Below are 15,522 nucleotides of genomic sequence, written 5' to 3' on the forward strand. Positions count from 1 at the left end.
GGGCGCGGTGGCTCACGCCTGTAATCCTAGCACTCTGGGAGGCTGAGGCGGGCGGATTGCTCGAGGTCAGGAGTTCGAAACCAGCCTGAGCAAGAGCGAGATCCCGTCTCTACCATAAACAGAAAAAAATTAATTGGCCAACTAATATATATATAAAATTAGCCGGGCATGGTGGCGCATGCCTGTAGTCCCAGCTACTCGGGAGGCTGAGGCAGCAGGATTGCTTGAGCCCAGGAGTTTGAGGTTGCTGTGAGCTAGGCTGATGCCACAGCACTCACTCTAGCCTGGTCAACAAGCGAGACTCTGTATCAAAAAAAACAAAACAAAACAAAAAAAAACCCTGAAAACCCTTGAAACCACTTCCTGAAAGCAAACCTGTTTGAGAGCCTGGTGCATAGCAGTGAGTATCCATCACCACTGCCAGACCATGAATCCAGATGCAAACTTCCAAATGACTATGCATTCTTGGTGTTGTTCACCCTGCCTGAGCCATTCATAACTCCATTTAGATGGGATGAAAGGCCAGGCATTTAGAAAATGCAACCATTGCTACTGTAACACTAAAAGCTCAAACAACCAAACAGAAAATAGATTAGATTTGTCAAAATTAAAAATGTGTTTCAAATGACACCAACAAAGTGAAAAGACAACCCACAGAATGGGAGAAAATATTTGCAAATCCTATATCCAATAATGGATTAATATCCATAATAGAATACAAATGGCTGATAAGAACATGAAAAGATGTCCAACACCATTTGTCATTAGGGAAATGCAAAGCAACACCACAATGAGACACCCACTAGGTTGGGTATATCAGACAGATGGACGGTGACAGGTATTGGCTGGGATGGGGCATAAATCGGAAACTTCATATGTGGCTGGTGGGAATGTAATATGGTACAGCCACTTTGAAAAATAATTTGTCAGTTCCTCAAAATGTTAAATGTAGAGTTACCATATGATCCAGAAATTCCACTCCTGGGTATATACCCAAGAAAACTGAAAATATATGTACACACAAAAACTTATGTAGGCATATGTATATATTCATAGTAGCATTATTAATAACTACCAAACACTGAAATCAATCCAAAAGTACATCAGCTGATGAAAGCCTAAATAAAACACTATACATTCATCCCATGGAATATTACTCAGCAATAAAAAGGAAAGAAATACTGACGATACATGCTGCAACGTGGATGGACCTCAAAAGATGCCAGCTGCAGGGACCCCTGTTGCATATATGACATGTCCAGCAGAGGCAGAGCTGTACAGGGAGAAGGCAATTAGTGGCTGCTGAGGGTAGGGGCAGGGGTGAGGGGAAAGGGAGAGACTGCTAATGGGTACAGGTTTTCTTTCAGGGGTACAGATGGTGGTGGCAATTGTACAACTCTGTAAATATACTAAAAATCATTGAATTATGTACTTTAAATGAGTGGACTTTATGGTTAGTAAATTATACCTCAATAGAGGCAGGAACATAGACAAACTGAATAATAAAAATGATTTCATAAAGACAATAACATGCAAACACAAGCATTACGGACAGTCCCTGAACACACTGCATGGAAGGGGCCCCTGCACACAGCTCAGAACCGACACAGACTACGCCACGCTGGGAAGGGGTGCCCAGAGCACCAGGGTATCTCCTAACTCTGTGAGGTCAGTTTATTTGTCCTCAAATGAAGCCCTCAGAGCACATCGTTTTTCTTCCTTGAGAGGCTTGTTTTATTGAATAGCAACTTCATCAAACCTCTGAGACACTTTCTCATGTAAACACAAGACACCAACCATCCACTCAAAGAGCACAGTGTTCACAGCACGTGCGTCACACGGGAAAGGTTATGTGTGACATCGCACAGGCAGCACCCTCTCGGCTGCAGGCCTGACTTCACTTCTATGGCCTGTGCCTCCTTCACAGACAGCTCACCTGTAAGGGGCAGGGAGGGCTTCATAATATCCCCGCGTGGAGTTCTAAACTCTATTTCTATTTGATTAAAAACCTTTCCCCTTTTGTAATGGGTGTAAGAGAGATTAAAAAAAAAAGAAAGAAAGAAACTCCAGTAGAATGTTCCAGAAGAAACCCCTACAGAGAGAACAGAGTTTCCTTGAAGCCACTAACCACACCTCACTTATATCCCCAGTACCTGGCATAAAGCTTGTCCCTGAGAAAGCACGATGAATGTTGTACGACAGGATGGATGGCTGGATAGATGGGTAGATGGATGGATGGATGGATGGAAGATAGATAGATGGATGGAGGATAGATGGATGGATGGATGGATGGATGGATGGATGGATGGATGGATGGACAGACAGATGGATGAACAGATGGACAGACTAGAAGATGGATGAACAGATGTATAGATAGGTAGATAGAAGGATGGATAGGTGGATGGATGGATGGAAGGGTAGATGGAAGGAAGAAAGGTGAGGAAGGGAGGGAGGGCAGATAAATGGATGGGTGATGGATGGATGGAAGGGTAGATGGATGGAGATATGAATCACGGGAAAGATATATAGATTGAGAGGTAAATAGTTGGGAGATGAGTGGAAGGAAGGAAACAGGGAGGGAGGGGAGATGGATGGATGGATGGACAGACAACTGGGTGAATAAGTAACAGAGGTCCTGCATATGTGTCCTCTGACTACACGGGAAACAGCAATAAAAAGGAAAGAAATACTGATGATACATGCTGCAACGTGGATGGACCCCAGAATTTGGGGCTTCTGGTGTCTCCTCACCACCCCAAGGCTCCAGGCCCCAGGAATGGCTTTATTACAGCCCTAAAAAGGTAAAAGCCTGTCCTCTGTCAACCTCTCCAGAATCCAGCTGCAAAAGAACAGACCCCTCAGTCCTGAGATGACCCCACCCTCCATTCCCCACAGCTAATGAGGGACAGCCCCACGCTGGCACTGGGAACACAAGGGGCAGCCAGGCAGGCCCAGAGCTGACCCTGCAGCTGGAGTACGCCAAGGACAGTCAGCGGGACCCACTGTAGACAGGCCCTGGCTTCTCCAAAGTCGGTGACAAGCCATAGAGGGGATTGAGGCGTCTGTGCTGATGTGATCACATTTGTATTTGCCCCAAACCAGGGGCTGGAACGTGTGCTGTCTGCTTCAGGAGGGCCTGACCAGCTCTCTCTGGAAAAATCCTACTACACGTCAGCGAGGCTGGGCCCCAGTGCAGAGGGAGCACCGCCCCAGCTCTCGGGGAGCAGGCTCTGGGGCTCCACGAAGGGCCTGGACTTGTGCCTTACCCTTGTGGAGGGCAGGCGGCCTGGGGTGGGGTCCCCGGCTGGGCTTTGCATCCCCTGAGCGGCCGAGCACACGTCGCCAAGCCAGCCTCGTGGGTATTTGAGAAGGGGGAAGCCAAGGTCACATTTGAGCCAGGCTGTCATTTTCAGTTACTTTTACTACCACATACCTTTCTGCTCAAGGCCACCAATAGGCTAGAAGGGCCATCAGCCCAAGTTCTCACGCAGTGGCTTCCCATCTGAATTAGGTGACGGCTGAAGCTGGCCTGGAGCCAGCTCTGCCTCCTGCACAGCAGGCCTGATGTGAGCTCAAGGCCTGCAGTGGGCACCAGCCAGCCCCAGCCCCTGCCCTCAGGGAGCTTCTGACGTGGCTGAAGCTTCCCTGGGAAAGGAATGTGTCTCCCTGGAAACCTCTTCGGTGTCTGTGTTCCCACAGTAACACCAGGCTGGCGTGCACGAACCTAAACGGGGTTTTCCTGGATCCGACAGGCACGGCCCCTCCCTGAGCTTGTCCCACTTACATAAGGAAAGAAGTAGATTCAGGAAAACATTCACGTGGTTCCAGGACAGTTGCACCAATTCTTTCTAAGGAACAGAAACCCTACTGGGCTTTGAATGAGTTTCTGAAATCTCTTGGAACTGCCAAGAAGTAACTTGAGAAAATAACTCCTCGATCCTATATAGTGTTTCATGCTTAACCTGGAACATTCTCAGGCTTTCTAGAACCTGAGCCCCACATAAGAGGACTGAGGTAGGTGGAGCTGATGTGGTCATTGTCTCCTCAAAGATGACAAGGAAGGCACAGCAAGGACAGGAGGCCAGCTCAGCTCCTGGCCACACACTGGTACGGGGAGCCCAGGCCAGGCCTCTGCGCCCAGGCCAGGCAGGTGTCTGGAGGAGTCAGGAACTGGGCCGTGGGAGCTTCCGCCATGGCTTCCCAGCCAGCCCCGCCACGGCTGCTGTCCTCTTGGCTTCCTGTGCCTTCAGCTCAGCCTGGCAGGGTCTCTCCAGCAGCCCAGCTTCCTCCTCTTTCACTCCACAATCTCGATCATTCTTTGTGTTTTCCAATTCTTCTCCACGGGTCCCTTCCTAAAGTCAGAAAAGAATTCACAAGGCATTCCAATTAAGCACTGTAACGTAACAGGTCACCCCAGACCATCCGGGGCTGGAATTCAGGACCTGCCGGTATCCTGGCTGGCTTGTCCATGCTGAGATTCAGAACAGATAAGCTGGGTTCAAAAGCCCCTGGCCAGCCACATGGAAACCATGTATTAAACATAAGAGTGAGTATTTAGTGAACAGAACGGAAGGACAGCTCAGCTGGGGGAGACCGGAAGAACGGGGCAAGGAAGTGTTAGTTTAAAAGTTGGTGCCCTGTGCTCCAACATGCAGGCTTCTCCACATACACACCCATGGCGTTACAAGACACCAGACACCTCTGCTTCCTCTAAAAAGCTTCCAAAGCTTAAGAGGAAAGTCAGGGGTCAGCGGAAGACGCCAAATTCAATACTCTGTTCAGTGCCTGGTCAGGTCTTAAGTTAGCCCATCTTTCCATGGCGACCCAAAGAAAATGAAAGCCCTCGTCTGCCAGATGGCTGGTATCAGACAGGAAGCAGCTTTCTAAAATGATCCAGCACTTACTGGGCTATTTTATGCCTTTGATGTTAAATATTCTATCCCAGAACAATTTATTTTCCAAAATAAGCAGTATTCCCCCACGATGTACAATTGTAAGTTTTGGAATTTAAAATAATTATCAAATCTTTAGGGATTCGAAAGCAAAGACCCTTCTGTACCAGAGGATTGTCACAATTACTTTGTGTGGATGAGTGCCCAGCTTGGCTTCAGGAAAACTTAAAATCTTATGAAGGACTGAATGACAACAAGCCACCAAGAAATATTCAGTAACCCTTCTTCCCCAGGACCTACTCTACAATCACTCTGGATTATACAGAAACCTAATACCATATGCATTTTCTTGCAATTTGAGCTTGCAGGGTGAGGGAGGGAAAAAAGACAAATTAGTCTTGCTTTTGTTCTGCTTGGAAGACACTGGTCCATGGCAGAATTTGAAATTCAGATTTTTCAATATTTCCTTAACGATGCATGGTTACAGCCAATTCCCATGTGTTCCCTGTTTCATTTTGGTTTCATTAGAGTTTGTCTAGCTTAGAGAAGAGAACCATGAAAAGTCTAATTACAAAGGCCTCTCCTCACATCACCCCTTCTCCCTGCATGGCCCAAATATTTCTAGTGTAAATCAACAGCCCACGACCACGCTGAAATCCACAGCCAAGTTGGCCAGGAGCTGCCTTACAGGTTCAGACAGTGGCTTCACTAAGCAAAGACAACGTGATTACTAAGAAAGCAAGAAGCTCATGGATGACACTTCATCACCGTACCTTGTTGCTTTCTCCATTAGCAGACTGTCTGGGTCCGTCACCCTGAGAAGGCTGTCCATGACCGTTCACGCCCTCCTCCTTCTTGGAATGTCCTGGGTGTGCTGCCCTCCCCAAGCAAGAGAAAAAGATAAACAAATGAGGGTGTCATCCAAGGAGCTGGACAATCAACAGGTTAATAATACACTGAGGACCCTTCTCAACATGCTGATGGCCACCACCCAATTTTATCCTTGACCCGAACTATGACACCAGCTACAGTTCTCTCCAGAGGAGGGGAAGACCTGCCAGATGTCAGGAGATGCCAAGTGGACGTTCTGCTCCAGCATGTCTGAGCTGGAATAGTGATCTGTTCTTCTCATGACTCAGGCATTCAATGGAGTGGGGTTTCCAGTTCGATTCCTAGGTCCTCCTCTGCTCACTGGGGTTTTTACTCACGAGAGAAGCCATAATGTTAATTCAGCCTCCTGCCCCTCCTACCAAATCAGTACCAACTTGGAAGAAAAAACCTCCTTGTCCTACTGTATGTCTCCCCACCCCCCACCCCCAAATCCGGCGGGGGGGGGGGGGGGTAAGGGGGGAGGGTGTTCAGATCCCTAAGGAAAAAATATGCGGTTTTGCATTTGAGCTGAAAATACATATGTAACACATTTTGTTTACTAAGGAACAAATGTATTATTTAGTTGTTATCTATGTAAGTAAATTTTTAGGTTATTTACAGAACTGTATAAATTAGCAAAATGTGGTTTGGCAAAATTTAATTGCAAGTACTTAAAAATACCAGCATGCTTTAGTTCTCTCCGCTATGTAGGGTTTTTATATCAAACAGTAGTTGCCCATGCACTTAGCTCATAGATGAGTTCAGAAGCTTGGTCAGCTTCTTTACTGCTGCATCCCTAACACCTAGGACTGTGCCCAGTGCATGTGTGGGTGCAAATGAATGAAGGAATACATGAATGAATGAATGAGAGAACAAAGTAGGTATTGATTATCAATTTTCCACCTTTCCTGGTGTTTTTGTTATGCACTACATCATGTTAACAGCGGTCAAATATTTGTTTGTATTTTATTTCTAACCAATTAATATTTAGTAAATCTTTTAAAGTGAATGCACTAATTTGGAAGCGCAAGTGTTAAGTATATGAGAACCAACCACACAGGTTAAATTAAACATCCAGAGCTGCAGTCGACCACAATGGCCACTAGAGGGAGCAACACAACACGTCAAAGAGCAGCACCAGACAGAAAAAACAAGTCCAATGTGATGGTTTCACCCTCAGCACTTCCCAGCATGAAATTGCTATTGCTGCAAGACTGTATAATGCACGATTCACCAGAACAAGCTGAAACAAAGGCAGAACCGGAGTTTGCTAGGCATAAGACTCATATCTCAAAATTTTCACCTCTTTACATACAATCCCTCTGGTTTAAAAGTTAAATGTAAATGGAAGAAAAGATTTTTATCATTCCTGTGGATGACAATTAAATCCACCAAAAGTTCATCTGGAGGAAGAAAGCAAAACTGTGACCAATAAATTGGAAAAATAAAATTTTAAAGCAGTACTCCATTATTTCCTGCCTCCAGCAACATTTTTGTAAAAGAACATTTCACTGTTGATATACTCAATTTCATTTTCTACAGTAAAGAAACTTAAAGCGTATGCAGGCTGACTGGGAAATCACATCGAATGGAATTATGATCTCATTGGTCAAGTTTCAAAGGCATTGTATGTAACCGAGTGTAGGAAGAAAGAAATTTCCCACAAACTCTTCTCGAGAGGTCTGAATAATCTGTAAATATTTTCAGGGCCATGATAAGCCACAGATGTTACCAACAGCCAGGATCATGCAAACTTTTGATGACCTGGTCCATCAATCAGGCTGCTTCGAAAATAGATTTTAAACCATTTGCAAGGAGCACAAGTTAATTTCCCTTTGAAATGTTGTGAAATGTTTATGCCTTATTTAGAGTGAGCAATTGGTTCCACTGGGCTTCTTGCTTACAGTTCTATTTCTAAGGCACATAAAATTATAGGAAGACACAAGAGAAAGAACTCGAAAAACAGAACAAGTGAGGAAAGCAACTCTAAATAAAGACTAAGATCAAATTAAGTGGCCTAGTGAGATTTCCAGGGAAGAGAAGATTCTAGAATTGGCATTGCTTGGTGACCCGTGGGAAGTTCTAATCCACTAACACTTGCTGATTTCCATGAAGGGACAAAGAGCCTGGAAACTGAAGAACTGCAGAGCATCTGGGCTGATCCATGACCGAATCTGAAGCCCCTGCTCACCAATTTGGAAAAAAATCTGGGATGTCAGCACTAACTGTCATAATGGTTGCAAGATGAAGCTGGTTGGCTGAAAAACCTCCCTAAGTGAATTAAAATTCTGACTGCAGGCCCTCGGGGAGACAGAACGTGTGGGTGAAACTGGGACCTCGCCATGATTTGAACAGGGAGTGAAAAGTCCATAACTTAGAATTACTTTCTATAAAGTAGAGAGTTTTAGTAATCTAATTATACCCTAATTATAATGATGACCCTTCTTCCTTCAAGGGACTCCAGCGTGCTTCTGGAACATTCTCTGCGCAAGTCCCCTCATTTGCTGTTTTAAAGTGAGAGTTGGTGAATCTCAGAGTGAATTAAAGTGACAGGTTTGGCATGTGACTTCCAGCTCAGTTTCCTCTGACCAGACCACACTGACTCGCAGCTCTCAAAACAACCCCCGGTGGAATTCTCTGGGAGGCAGCCATCCTCCCAATTAGGGGGAAGCCTCCTCCCCCTGCTCACCCCCTCCGGCCTGTGCGATTTCCACATTCCGATATGCAATCCGTTTTCTTTTTCCACTCCCTGCCAAGGAACTGCAGCGTCCAAGCACAAAGGCCTTGCATGGGGGCCGCAGCCTCATTTGTGAAGCGGGTCCATAAACCTACACAGCTGGTCAGCTCGTGCCCGGGGTCTGCGCTCGCTCCCCTTCCTAACACAACGCCACAGGGCAAGTCACTTAGCCGCCTCATTAGGATCAGAGTCGCAGCCCCGAGAGGGCCCTTCCTGCCCCAGTGCCTGGTCCCCCCATTAGTGTCTGTAAAGATCCATTACGCTTTCTAGCTGAAAGGCACCATAAAAGCAAAACTGATCACTATTATCATCAATAAACTCCAAGCCACTCTAGCCTGTCACCACCTAAGGTACATCAGTCAGCACGTGGAGAGAATGCCTGGCACCTCCACTGCCCATCAGCCCCCTAACGAGCCACCCACGGCGGCAGAAATGGCATTTGATACTGACAGGAGCTCGCGTTCCAGGAGGGAAGGCAAGCCAAGGCTTTAATTTGGACAGTTAATTTAAACTGTTAGAACCTCCCGCGTCTCCCACCCACAGGCAGCACCTGCAGCCCGGGGGTGTCAGCTACCCCGGGCCTGGCCCGGCCTCACCTCTAGCACTGAGCCGAGGAGGGTCTGAGATCAGACCCTCAGACTGTCAAAAAGCAACTTGTAAATCCAGAGAGGATCCTGGCTGCATTCCCCTCCGGCCATTTAAAGGACTTCCCACCTGCTGCCTCCTCTTGAAACGGGCCACCTAAGTCCCTGTTCTCCTGCCTCGAAAACACCCTCCAGAGAACCCCCGCAGGCAAACCCACTGGGCCACTGTGTGGATTGACCAGAAACTGAACATACTGCTTGCATCTGTCAACAGGGAAGTAAATAACAACACGTTCATACAACTCCCATGACATCATACTATGCTGCCCTTAAGAAGGACACAAGGGATGAGGCAGCAACTGGCAGAATGTCGTCTATGCAGCTCTGCTGTTTACGCAAGTGCGTGTTCCCCCAAGAGAGGGACGGGAGGCTTGCTTGTCACAGTGACCCCTTGTGTGTGTGTGTCTTTCAAATTGTCGGCCAAGTGAACATATTACCTATTCAAAATCATGCTTCCAAATGATCTTCAGTCAGGCAGAGGAAATTGGTCTTCTTTCTGTTTCAACAGTCCATTCTAATTGTAAAAGGGGAGCCCCTTGGTCCCGGGGAGCTTCTAATTGCCAAATTGGGAGCACTTCGAGCAAGAGGGCGGGAAGGTGTGCTTCATTCAGGACAGGGTGCCACCCCGACCAGGGCCTCACTCCTCCTTTGTTTGCACAACAACAGAAATAACGTCTACGTGGGTCTCATTTGATCACAGTGAACTCATCTGCACCAGTTCCTGACACTAGAAATGACGAGGCCAAAGTGCACTGTTTGCAGCCGGACTCACCGTCTGGAAGTCCTGCCCGGAGAAGGTGAACCTTGAGCCAGATGCTGTCGCGCTGGCCCCAGGCCCCCGGGGGCTCCACCTCCCACAGGCGCCCTCGCTCCTCCGGCCGGGCCAGCAGGAACTGCCTGCAGACTGAGAGGAAGGCAGGCATGCGTGAGTTGGGAGGACCCCCACCCAAACCTGCTTCACACGAGGCCAGCCCTCTGGTGTCCCCAGACTCGGCCCACTCTGGTCCTTCCTGCAGCAGCCCTCCAGCCCCGCTCCCTGCTGGGACCCCCGAGGCACTCCAGCCCGCCGCGTGGACACACCCTGGTGGCCTGCTTACCTGTGCGTGCCCCTCCAACATCCCATCTGTGTGCGCCTGCTCCGGCTGCTGTCACAAAATACCACAGACCGGGCGGTTTAAACAACAGAAGTTTATTTCTCACAGCTCTGGAGGCTGGAAGTCCAAGATCAAGGTGTCCCAGGTTGGTTTTTCCTGAGGCCTCTGTCCTTGGCTCGTGAATGGCCATCTTCCTCTTGTGTCTTCACATGCCGGTTCCGTGTGCACATGTCCCTGGGTTTCTCTGTCTCTTCTTTTAAGCACACGAGTCATATTGGATTGGGGGCCCACCCTTATAACCTCATTTAAGCTTGATTATCTTTTTAAAGACCCTATCTCCAAATACAGTCACTCTGAGGGCTTCAACTTATGAATTTGGGGGGACACGATCCGGTCCATAGCACCGTCTCTCCTCCTTCCCAAGCCTCCTGAGCCCTCTCTCCCACGGAACCTTCCAGTTTATCCTCTGCAGACTCCTTGATTTCTAGAGACCCTTGAAGGCTTGTAGACTTTTATGCCCATGTTCTAGGGTGAACATTTTCACGTGGCAGTGTCCCAAATCCAGGAGAGTGGGAAGCTGCTCCTGGTCCTGCCGGTGCTGCCCGCGGGGACTCCCTCAGGCCTCTCTAGCATTTGCAGGGCCCAGAGCAAGAGCACAGACGGAAGCCTGCAGAGCTCCCTGCTAAGCACAGGCAGACCTCGGAGATATTGCAAGTTAGGGTCCAGACCACTGCAATAAAGCAAGTGTCACAATAAAGTGAGTCACGTGAATTTTGGGGTTTCTCAGTGCACCTAAAAGTTATGTTTATACTACAGTGTAGTCTCTTAAGTGTGCAATAGCATTATATCTAAAAAAATGTACATACCTTAATTTTAAAAATATTATAATTTAGTGCTCAAAAAAATGCTAAGGATCATCTGAGCCTTCAGTGAGCCCTAATCTTTTTGCTGGCAGAACATCTTGCCTTGATATTGGTGCTGCTGACTGATCAGGGTGGTGGTTGCTGAAGGCTGGGGTGGCTGCGGCCATTTCTTAAAATAAGACAAAATGAAGTTTGTTGCATAAATTGACACTTCCTTTCACCAAAAGATTTCAGTAGCACGTGATGCTGTTTGATGGGATTTTACCCACAGGAGAACTTCTTTCAAAATTGGAGCCAGTCTTCTTCAACCCTGATGCTGCTTTGTCAACTAAGTTTATGGAATATACTAAATCCTTTGTTGTCATTTCAAGAATGTGCACGGCATCTTCACCAGGAGGAGATTCCATCTCAAGAAACCGCTTTCTTTGTTCATCCAGAAGAAGCAACTCCTCGTCCATTCAAGTTTGATCGTGAGATTGCAGCAATTCCATCGCCCCTTCAGGCTCCGCTTCTAATTCTAGTTCTCCTGCTGTTTCCACGGCATCCGCAGTGACTTCCTCCACTGAAGTCTTGAACCCCACAAAGTCACTCATAAGAATTGGAATCAACTTCCTCCAAACATGTTAATGTGGATCTTTTGACCTCATCTCATAAGTCACAAATGTTCTTAATGTCATCTAGAATGATGAATCCTCTCCGGAAGGTTTTCAATTTACTTTGTCCAGATCTGCCATAGGAATCACTATCTATGGCAGCTACAGCCTCATGGAACGTATCTCTTAAATACTAAAACTTTAAAGTTAAAATTACTGCTTGTTCCATGGGCTGCAGAATGGATGTTGTGCTATCAGGCACGAAAACAAGATTCATCTCCTTGTACATCTCCATCAAAGCTCTTGGGTGCCCAGGTGCATTGTCAATGAGCAGTGATATTTTGAAAGGAATCTTTTATTCTGAGCAGTAGGTCTCTACAGGGCTTAAAACATTTGGTAAACCATGCTATAAACAGATGTGCTGTCATCCCAGCTTTGCTGTTCCATTTCTAGAGCACAGGTCTAGTAGCTTCAGCATAATTCTTGAGGACCCTAGGATTTTGGGAATGGTCAATGATCATTGGCTTCCACTTAAAGTCACCAGCTACATTAGTCCCTAACAAGAGAGTCAGCTTGTCCTTTGAAGCTTTTAAGCCACGCATTGACTTCTCTCTAGCTATGAAAGTCCTAGATGGCATCTTCTTTCAATAGAAAGCTATTTCATCCACACTGAAAACCTTTTGTTTAGCGTAGCCACCTTCATCCATGACCTTAGCTGGATTTTCTGGATGACTTGCTGCAGCTTCTACATTAGCACCTGCTGCTTCACTCGCAAGTATCATAAAGATGACTTCTTTCCTTAAACCTCATGAACCAACCTCTGTTAGCTTCAAACTTTCCTTCTGCAGCTTCCTCGCCTCTCTCAGCCTTCACTGAATTGCAGCGAGTCAGGGCCTTGCTCTGGATCACGCGCTGGCTTAAGGGAATATTGTGACTGGTTGGATCTCCCATCCAGGCCACTCAAACTTCCTTCATATCAGCAATAAGACTGTTTTGCTTTCTTATCATCTGTGTGTTCACTGGAGCAGCGCTTTTAATTTCCTTCAAGAACTTTTCCTTTGCATTCACAACTTGGCCAACTGCTTGGTGCAAGAGGCCTAGCTTTCAGCCTATCTTGGTTTTAGACAAGTCTTCCCTCACTAAGCTTAATTATTTCTAGCTTTTTATTTAAAGTGAGTGACGTGTGACTATTCCTTTCACTTGAACACTTGTAGGGTTATTAATTGGCCTAATTTCAATATTGCTGTCTCTCAGGGAGTAGGGAGGCCCAAGCAGAGGGGGAGAGATAGAGGGAACGGTCAGTGAGTGGAGCAATCAGAACACACCACATTGACCTACTAAGTTAGCCGTCTTATATGGGTGCAGTCCATGGCATCCCAAAACAATTGCCATAGTAACATCAAAGATCACTGATCCCAGATCACCATGAGAGATACAATATGACCAAAAATGACCAAAAAGTTTGAGATATTGAGAGAATTACCAAAATGTCACACAGAGACACGAAATGAGCACATGCTGTTGGAAAAATAGTGCCAAAAGACTTGCTTGACTCAGGATTGCCACCAACCTTCAATTTGTAAAAAACGCAGTATCTGCGAAGCACAAATAAAACGAGGTATGCCTGTATTTGAAAGGTATAAACCAAGCTAGCAAAGTCCTAGATCGTAGACACATTCTGCCCTCCTATCTGGATAAATATAGCTTCCTGACAACAGGGAAAGCCAGTTTCAAATTTAGAATTCCTGGACTCCTTGAAGTTTTGCACCAGAATGCAACAATACCATTGAACTGGCCCCCAGCCAACAGCCCACCCCTCTTCCCTCCCACCCCAGACTCCCCACACCCCAAGGGGCTGCACACACATGTGGCTGGAGCACACACACTCCATCCACAGCCCACCAACAGCTGTCCCTGGGCTGTGCAAACCGGCGGTGTGGCCCCCTCATGAGCACAGATGCAGGAACAAGGTCCCCTCACGCCCTCAGCAGCCACTGGCAGAAATCTGGAGTCCCAGTACTCTGAGCCTATTTAGGAGTGCCATGGACACAGGCGGACACATCCCTTGGGTCCATGGAGAGGGACACAGCTGAAAGAGGGCTGGAAGCACGGAGCCCAGGGCAGGAGTCCCTCTTGTGCAGTAGGAAGGCAGGACTGCACTCAATCACTAAGCCTGACAGGGACACCAGGGTGGCTGAAACCCTGAGAGAAGAAGCCTCAGAATCAGCACCTTCACATCTTCCTTCTCTACAGGCAGAGACTGAGAAGGGACAGCCCCCGAACTTGCAGCCTGCTGTCCCCTGGGGAAATGGCTCTTCAGCTCCCTTGACAAGACAACCCTAACCCCTAAGGCAGCCTGCAGAGGGGGGCAGGGGGCGCAAGTCAGTCAGAGCTCTCAGAACTGAATCAAGAACACAGGGACTGGGACTGGCGGGCCACTGGTATGGACAGGGACCGGCCGCCTGGGCTCTGGAATGCTCCAGCACCTGAGAGTGAGCTACACGGTGCGGCAAGCCTCAAGCACTCTTTGCAGAAACTCAAGGCTCTTCAGGGTTTAATAACAGACTAAGAGTTTGAAAATATAAAGAAACGACTAAACCCACTTGAGGAAAAGTATCTTTTCATTTTGACTTCAGAGCAACAGAAGGCTCCTTGCCTTTCCTAACTTTTTGCTCCAATCTATTATACCAGAAGGACACTGGAAACTCAATAGGAAGGATTCAAAAGCACCTGCACACCAAGAAGCGAGGCAGGGCACAAAGCGGGGTGGGTGTTCTTCCGCGATCCCGGAGAGCTGCTCTCCAGGATCTCCCGCCGTGTGGCCTGGAGTGTGGCGTTCAGCGTCAGAGTTTTGATCCTCCTCTGGCAAATGCGTTATCAGGATTGTGGGAGGCAGCCGTCTCGGGCAGTAAGAGGTGCTGGGAAACTCAGCACATTCAGAGCTTGCCTTTCCGAGCGGTTCCTGCCTTTCCTTCAGTTCCCGGGCTCTCCCGCAGCTTCAAGTTCAAAGGACAAAGTGAAGAGCCATACGCTTCAAATGAAAGAGCGAGGACACTCCGAGGCCCTGCAGCAGCCTGCAGCGTGCCAGCAGCTATCTGGAGTCACCTCCTCTCTGAGGTTGTTGATTCAGCTTTGATTGTTTCTAAATCCAATTATTTCTCAGCTTGGGAAAGCTTCTTGCGATCAAACATGAAGTCTCGGCTTGTGCTGAACCGATGGGAGATTTCTCGGAAGGAAGGAAAACCCCGTGTGCGTGTCCCCATGCCAAGGCCTGCATCTGCCCACAAGGGCTCTCCGGAACCTCCCTCCCCTGAATGCACACGTGCTATCCATCACTGTTACCCAAATGCTTCCACGCAACACCAGGTGGGTTTACCTTGGTACATGGCAGGAGAAATCGGGCAACTGATCCCTAGGGCCTCGTCCTCTGGGAACGTCTCGCAGAAGTCCTGCAGCATGACCATCCCCAGGCCTTGGCGACGGTGTTTCCTCCTGACAAACACGGTATCGAAGACAGGCAGCAGGTAGCACGCACCGGTGCCATCGCCACACAGGCTGCCTGCGGGGAAAGCAAGGCATGCACGCTGTCCCCTGGGCCTGCTGCTGACCCACCACCACCCTGCGGGGCCCCTGCACAGCCAGAGCCATGCGTGGCACCTGGAAGCAAGGTGAGCGTCACAAGCTAAAAAGCCGATGCTAAAGTAGCAGATCATTTCAAACCACCAGTTCTCCAGTTGGCTGATGAGTTTTCTTTAAAATCTCATGTTATTCATTGCTACAAGGGCAACCACTACATCACTGGACTGAAATGAGAAACGAACCTGGGAGG

The 15,522-nt window shown here is 47.8% G+C and overlaps 1 protein-coding gene across 1 annotated transcript in view; it reads right to left on the reverse strand.

Annotated features, from left to right (window-relative positions):
• Nucleotides 1-719: 719 nt before the first annotated feature.
• The window catches only part of FAM169B (Protein), a 73,915-nt gene continuing 59,112 nt past the window's right edge, over nt 720-15,522 (reverse strand). Inside the window, exons 6-9 of the mRNA XM_012764517.3 lie at nt 15,070-15,252; nt 9,916-10,047; nt 5,666-5,766; nt 720-4,352 (exon numbers count right to left, since the gene is read on the reverse strand). Of these exons, the coding sequence (XP_012619971.2) occupies nt 4,164-4,352; nt 5,666-5,766; nt 9,916-10,047; nt 15,070-15,252 (605 nt within the window). The 3' untranslated portion in view covers nt 720-4,163. The remainder of the gene's footprint in view (nt 4,353-5,665; nt 5,767-9,915; nt 10,048-15,069; nt 15,253-15,522) is intronic.

The sequence above is a fragment of the Microcebus murinus genome, chromosome 7 (assembly GCF_040939455.1).
Source record: "Microcebus murinus isolate Inina chromosome 7, M.murinus_Inina_mat1.0, whole genome shotgun sequence".
Taxonomy (NCBI): domain Eukaryota; kingdom Metazoa; phylum Chordata; class Mammalia; order Primates; family Cheirogaleidae; genus Microcebus; species Microcebus murinus.